A 7179-nucleotide genomic window follows, 5' to 3' on the forward strand; every position below is an offset into this window, starting at 1 on the left:
CTGATGGACGAGGAGTGCGTCTACTTCTGCCACCTCGACATCATCTGGATCAACACCCCCGAGTGAGTGGAGTGGAGGGGTTTCGGTAGTTCCCCAGCGCCGGGTTCCCCTTGGGTTAGAAAGAAAGGGAGGGAGGTGTGAAGGCGAAAATTAAGAACCACAACCCCCCTGCAGAGATGGGAAGGGGAGGAAAGAATAGCTATTTGCACAATTTCTCCTACTGCTTTACCTCCCTGCTCCCACTTTTCTGACACATTTAGCAACGAAGCTGTTCACCAGAAGAAAGCAAGCAGGGTTTGGCCACCTAGATTGGGCAGATAGCTCCTAATAGCCCTAACACACCTGCCTTCCTTAAGTCTGGGCAGCAGTATTTCCTTTAGGTGCTGCTCAGCAAAGGCTGCAGGATACTTTTCGCTATGAATCAGAAGCAGACAAAATGCCAAAGGCATGATTTTGCCAGCCTGAATTTGAGCGGTTTTCTTTCTGACAAGTTAGGAGGTTGGAAGGAATACTTTGACACCGGGTGGCTCTAGCTGCCTTTTACTGCTCTCTGCTGCAAATTGATGCGTCCCACGTGCCAATAGGATTATGCACAGTATCCATTTCTACACTCTCCTCACCAAAACGTAGTGAGCTGGAGGCTCATCTAACGCTGCAAACACTGGTGATTTCTTCTGCTGCTGGGTTTCCTCTGAGCACAGAGGATCTTTTCCTCACTTTTACTGCTTCTTTCAGTGTTGGCAGTAGCCAAAGTTCAAAGAGATGAGGTTTTATTGCTTTCTATTACACAGGGAGGCACAGCAGCCTTGTGAAATCACAATTAAAAGGTCATTATCCTTGTCAGTAGCCATGCTAATGAATATGTTGCATGATCATCAGAAGCATTTGCGTGGAAACTGTGACTAACGAGGCATTCCCAATCCCACAACCTTTACTCGTGCAATCAATGCCATTGATAAGATTGCCCAAAATACCCCACAGTGTTTTGAAGCCACAGAATTATTTGAAAGACTTTCATGTTGTCTCTTTGATCGTAGGAAGACTGTTCCGTATGGTCTTGGAGGCCCTTCTCGACCCAGAAGATCACTGAAGGACATGGTGCCAGAGATGCTTGCTGAACCAAGCAGCAGATGCCGATGTGCCAACCAGAAGGACAAGAAATGTTTGAACTTCTGCCAGACAGGCAAAGATCTCTGGTGCGTCTCTTGTTGCTACTCTTTAAAAGGCAATGCATGTGAAAGGGATGGACTGTGGTGCACTTACTCATTTTGGAACTTGCTGAGCAAATACTCTCCCCAAAGCTTTGCCTCCTACCTGAGTGCTCAGACTGCTATGATACATAATATGGCTTGGCCCAGAAAGATTGCTTATTACATGCCTTGAGAAGTGGTTGATGAGATGCCTCACCTTGCGGACTGCAGACTTGGCTTTTTTTTTAACAGCAGCACCTTTTCCCTTTTAACAGGGCTCAGTCCACAGTGGAGAAAGCCTCACGGCACCGCATCAAAGCCGGCAATTGCATTGGACCCGAGTGCATGAACCGACAGCTTGTTGACAGCAAGAAAATGAAGAGGTGAGTTTCTTCTCATCCTGTTGTAGTTCCCCGGAGCAGCAATAGAGAGCACAGTTCACCTGCCTTCAGGTCATCCTGGGCTTAGCTGGTGGTTTCAGCCTGAGAGTTATGGAGGAATCAGTGAGGATATTTTGAGGGCTTTTCTTCATGCTCTGGGTTTTTAGCTTGTGAGGACACGGGTGCTGAGCTCAGCCTGCTATCTTCTGCTTGCATTCAGTGCTCAGTCATATATGCCCATGGAAAAGTATGGAATACAGAAGTTTGCCCATACTAAAGAAGACTCTTTAGTGCTACAAGCAGAACAGAACTTACGGGAGCAGGGCAGCCTGATAATATTGAATGAGACTTAGGCCCTGGAAGTCTTAAATAATTTTTTGAAAGTGGCGCTTGCTTACTTACTTGAAAAAATGCACTGATTCATTGGAAGTAGGATCGGGTTTACCTGAAAGAAACAACACAGAGGAAATAAAAAACCCACTGGAGACCTCCTGACTGGCTACTTAAGGAAGTCTTGGGCATCTATATTTGAGTGCACATTTTAATTTAATGTTTGCATTGAAATTATGAATACAATATTTCAACTATCTTAAGTTAGCCTAATTCTAAGAGAGGTATAGCAAACAGCAGTTTATTAGGATCCCATGGCAGAAATCTAGACTGAGGTTTATTTAATCAAAAACTAAATTTTTTCACACTTCATCATCACAGCCATATTTCTTCATTATCACAACCATAAATGTTCATTTCTTGTTTTTGCAGGCTGGAAGCCATTGGTAACAGTATCAAAGCTTCCTTCAGGATCGCGAAGCTGAAGGCTGAGCTCCAGAAAGGGCGAAAGCTCAAACATAACCGGGCGAACAAGAGGCAAAGCGTCCGGGAAAGCCTGAAAGCATCCTAGTGGGAAGATCACCTGAATCTTTCTCCACAGTGCTTGCGGACAAAGCATCACGAAAACTCTGTCTTGACTCCAAAATTCCATGATGGAGAAGGGTCCCTCTGTCCAAGTGTTTGTGCAGTGGAGCAAAATGCTAAGGAAGTCCTGTATTTGGAGATATAAAGACAAAGGATTTCATCATTTTGGTATTCAGGTGGATGGGTAGAAGGGCTGAAGGGAAATCTGCAGTAACATACATGAAAAGCCATCTGTCTGAAGAAACATTTGAATACTGCTTCTGGAAAGTTACCCATCAATTGAGCAGCTTTCAGGGTCTACATCAAAAGCATCTTGCAAGGAGGACTTCACAGATGTGCTTAGCAAGGACAAAAAGCTAGATCTGAGTGTACAAACTTCAAAGCAAAGAACTCTACCTTTTGATTAAAATGCAAAAATGAAAGCCACAGTGCTACTTTAATCAGGACTTACTGCATATATACATGTCTACCTCGCGTACTGTTTGTTGCACTCCTGCTAGAGTATTTTTACACCTTGTTATTGCCTTTACTAATCAGCTGCAACCCTTTGCCTTTTTTCAGAAGTCTAGTTTACTTGTACAACCAGAGTTATCTGAATGTGGGTTAGGCACTCTGGTTGTTTGCATAGTCAAAGTCCTTTGGCTTTGGATACCAAAGGACTGTTCAACATAAAATAAGTTAGAGGACACTACTAAGTTTCCCATAACAAGGATATTTGGTCAACTGAAGTTCTAATAATAGATGTTGTTGTGTCTTACATGCTACCAAAAATGCACTGAAGTGGGGATGTACCAGAGGCTGTTGCAAGATTTATTGAGGGCCTTGTTGGGTGGAAATGCATTGAGACAAAGGGTTGTTTTGAATTAAGTCAAAAGGCTAATATTGGGTGAATGTTTATAGCAGTGAATTTGTTCACATTGTTGAATTTACAGACGAGTTGAATCTTATGTGCTTATTTTTGTGTCATGTATTTATATTCACACAAGTTCTTCATTATATTTACCATGTTGAATACACATTGAAGTAGGCCATATTGGTCTATGCATGTTTTATGGATTTCTGTATGAAATTGGGAAATGCTTTATGCCTATCAAGGTAAATATCTTCAGAAATAAATATTTTTAATTACTGTATTGGCTTGTTTTTCCTTAGTCTGTGGCTCCGTGATCATGGAGGTGGATTGCCCCATGTACAAAGCTGACCTGAGTGAAGTGTGTGCACAATTGCCTTTCTGTCAGATAATCCAGATCACGGCAGTGAAAGTTTGTGCTAGATGTGAGACAGCAGAAGATACTTGTTCTAGCTGCAAGCTTGCTCATCAAATCTTCATGGCAAACTCTAAATTGGACAAATGAATTTATCCTGGAGCAGTCTTCTCACGTGTCTGATGTCTTTTTCACCCAGCAGTACAAATTATAGTGTTGGATGTACTATAGCATTAAAATATGGGCAGTAAGGGTTTGGGTATAGATGAACTAAGGGGGAAAATGCACACAGTGGAAAATGTGTGGGCTGTACTGAACTAGCAAATGTTACTTTTTACTATGTTATACTAGAAGTTTCAGCTCATTGCATGCAAGTTAAAGATGGAGATCTCAATGGAACCTCAATGGGCCCCAAGCCCAGGAAAGAGCTAGATCAATAGTTAAATTTTCACGTTTCCAAACATTGGCTTTAAATGGTCATACCTAGAAAGATGCTTAAAGCAAATAAATGGATTTAATAATCTCTGATCCTATAGGGGGGAAAAAAAGCACAAGAGTTAATCCATGGACAAAACTGAGTGGTTTGAGGTTTTTTAAAACAGAACTTAACAAAGAAGTACAATACAAGGAGTGTGACCCAAACACCGAAATAGTCACCATAGAAAATTTCTGAAATTGTTCTGGATTTCTTGTCAATATTCATAATATTGATAGTAAAGCCCATATTGTGTTTCCTTCACACTGTTCTGCTATGCTTTGGAGCAGTAATTCAGCAGGGAAATGACATTGCTGGCAATCCTGGTCTGACAGGAGTGCCTGGCCCAGGCAGCGGGAAGGAACTGGGAGCCCCTGTGCTTCTGCAAGGCAGGATGCAAAGCCGGAGCTGTCCTTTGATCTCTACATCACCCGCGCTGACTGCTCGGGATGCGCCTGGGTCAGTGACCTCTGTCAGGAGTGAAGAGACCTCACTAACGCTCCCTGGTTTTCCATTTCTTGCCCTGCCAGTGGTTGCCTTTGGCAGGGAAAATAAACAAGCAAGTAGTTGGGATGCTGCCTCTCACTCAGCCAAAGTGGCCGGTGAGCAGCTGGTGTGGGATGTCCCTGATAGGGAAGGGGCTGCGCATCAACATCCCCATCCCAGTTGCTCCTGTTTCCTCTCCTAGGAAATAGTGTGAGGAGAGGATCAGTTCTGAGAGTGGAAGAGCATTGCAGCAGTGTCTGTGCTCTTATTAAGGCTGGTTATTTGGATTTTGTAGGTGGCCGGCCTAAATGATGCTGTGGGTGGGCTTTAGTAGCCCAAATTCCTGGCTATCTGTTTAAGAGATTCTTGAGACACCATCCTAAAAATAAACCTGTTCCTTCTAGGGTTTACTCTGTTCATGCCTGGAGTCAAAAGCTGGCTTCCATTCTCCTTTCCTTCCCAGTAAACTGCATCTGCTGCTTGCTCATGCTGCAGCTTTGTGTAGTGATGGGCACTCACTGGCCTTTAGGCATGCCACGGGTTTGGCATGGTCCCTAGAGTTGTGCAAAGTAAGAGCCTGAGCCTCAATCAAAGAGCACGAGGAGAGCACTATGCCCTGATGGCAGGGGCTTGCAGGATTTGGGAAGAGTGGCAGGAGCTGTTTCATGCTGCTCAGCTGGCTTCAGGGACCTGCTGGTGTAAAGCAAGGGTGGAAGGGGATGCACTGCTGCTTCTGCACTCCCTGCCCCCCACACACACTGTTTGCCTTGTGGCATAAACTGCAGCTTACCCTGATTTGCAATAATGGGCTAGATTGAAAAAACAGAGTTTAGCAGTCTGTTTGTCTCATTGCATAAGCAAAAGGGAACATGAAGTATTTTATCTTAAGTTTGGCTCATGCACAATTACCAGGGTCTGTCCCAGAAGTTTGCTCCTTCTCAAAGCTCTATGGCAGAGAGAGATTCAGTAATGTAGGCTAGAGTCCCTGGTGAGAAAAGAGAGGCATAATATGTGCTGGGATTTATGGCACTGAACACAGAGCAGTGTAAAAGTACATTCTTACTTATAATAAACGACCTGAGTGAAAAAACATTCTACCTGAAGCCAAAGGAAACATTGTGCTGACTGCAGATGCAGGGCTGCAGAGTCAAGGCTCTTGTTCTTCTAACTAGAGCTAATCTCACTTCTCTGAAAAAGGGAACCTTCCATGACCATGATCTATCTCCTAGTGTGAGGTTCTTCTAATCCAGGATAAAAGTTGAGAAGCATAAAGGAAAGTGTATAGGGAAGAGGGACACCACTTTCCAGTGTGGCCCAAAAAACACCTGACATATGACTGAAATTCCATCTCACACCAAGAGCAAGGAAAAGCTCAGTTCCTGAGCCATTATCAAAGTGTATCTCCCTCTGATTTTTCTTGAGTTCAGTATGGCCATTTCTGGAACTGGAAAAGGTTTCACAGGAAAGGACAACTATTCTCCAAAATTAGGCTTGCTGTACTTATTTTTATTCAATGCTGACTTTAGTTCTTTCTTTCTCAGCTGGTTTATTTTCATTTTCTCTGGATAAAGGCTATTTTGACTATAGATCAAAACAAGGTATACAATAAAACAAAGCTCTGACGTGTGAGTCAGGCTTCAAGTCAGGAAAATACTACAATGCTACTGAAATTCTTTCCATCTTATCTACATAATTCTGACCTAATTTTTCCAGAAATGGCGACTCTAATCTGTACCACATTATCATGAACTGCCCCCAAATAATTCTTGCAGGATGTCCTAATGTTGCCTATAGAAGTTACCAAATACCAGCCTCTTTGTTCATGTTTCCTTACGTTAGGATAAATTTAGCCACCACAACACATTTCTATATTTACTAACACTGAATGAGCTGGACAAACCACTGTTTGAGTGCTATCTGATGTTTACTTTTTTCACACTCAACTGTTTGCCTCTGTGTATATAAAACCATATCAATTTTTACTTGGCCTGCATCAAGGCACTATTATTAGGCTCCTCGGGTAGAAATCCAGCTTCCATCCTCAGCCAATATCTTTATTTAATGTACTGTTCTTCCTTCGTGACCTAGGAAACAAAAGGACCGACTTTTTGATTAATTAGAGGAGAATGCTTGGAAGCTGTGGTGCTAAGCGTAAGTATGCAGAGAGACAGAAAGCTGCAGATAAAGTACGAAGATAGTGACGAGATCGTTTTTCCTGAGGTAAACATCGTGCAAACGACATTTCAGAACCATAGCCAGAATGAGTGTTCATGTCTTTCTTTATTTTATATCTCTGATCAAATCTGAGCTAGGTGAAAAATGATAGGGAAGCCTATTTTGCTCAATATGGTTAAACAATCAGTTGGTATGTCTTAGTGCCTGGGACAAGCTCCTCTGCTCTGATCAGGTCAAGGAGACCTGAATTCTGCCTGAAGTCCATTGGGCCGGCCAGCCAGCCAACAATTCCCTCAGCTTTAGAGGCATCATTTCTGCCAGTGCAAACAAGAGCAGGATTTGATCCAGAAAGA

The 7179-nt window shown here is 43.1% G+C and overlaps 1 protein-coding gene across 1 annotated transcript; it reads left to right on the plus strand.

Annotated features, from left to right (window-relative positions):
* The first annotated feature begins 3 nt into the window (after nt 1-3).
* EDN1 (endothelin 1) lies at nt 4-3618 on the plus strand. The gene is made up of 4 exons (XM_008630882.2): nt 4-62; nt 1038-1196; nt 1466-1573; nt 2333-3618. The coding sequence occupies exons 1-4, from the start codon at nt 4-6 to the stop codon at nt 2469-2471; spliced, it is 465 nt and encodes a 154-aa protein (XP_008629104.1). The 3' UTR covers nt 2472-3618.
* Nucleotides 3619-7179: the final 3561 nt, after the last annotated feature.

This window comes from Corvus brachyrhynchos, unplaced genomic scaffold (assembly GCF_000691975.1).
Source record: "Corvus brachyrhynchos isolate BGI_N302 unplaced genomic scaffold, ASM69197v1 scaffold43, whole genome shotgun sequence".
Lineage (NCBI taxonomy): Eukaryota > Metazoa > Chordata > Aves > Passeriformes > Corvidae > Corvus > Corvus brachyrhynchos.

Excerpts from the sequence above, each read along its gene's own strand:
- EDN1 (XM_008630882.2), top strand. The coding sequence starts at position 4 with ATGGACGAGGAGTGCGTCTACTTCTGCCACCTCGACATCATCTGGATC. Across the intron at positions 1,197-1,465 it reads CAGACAGGCAAAGATCTCTG|GGCTCAGTCCACAGTGGAGA; the intron begins GTGCGTCTCTTG and ends CCCTTTTAACAG. Across the intron at positions 1,574-2,332 it reads GACAGCAAGAAAATGAAGAG|GCTGGAAGCCATTGGTAACA; the intron begins GTGAGTTTCTTC and ends TTGTTTTTGCAG.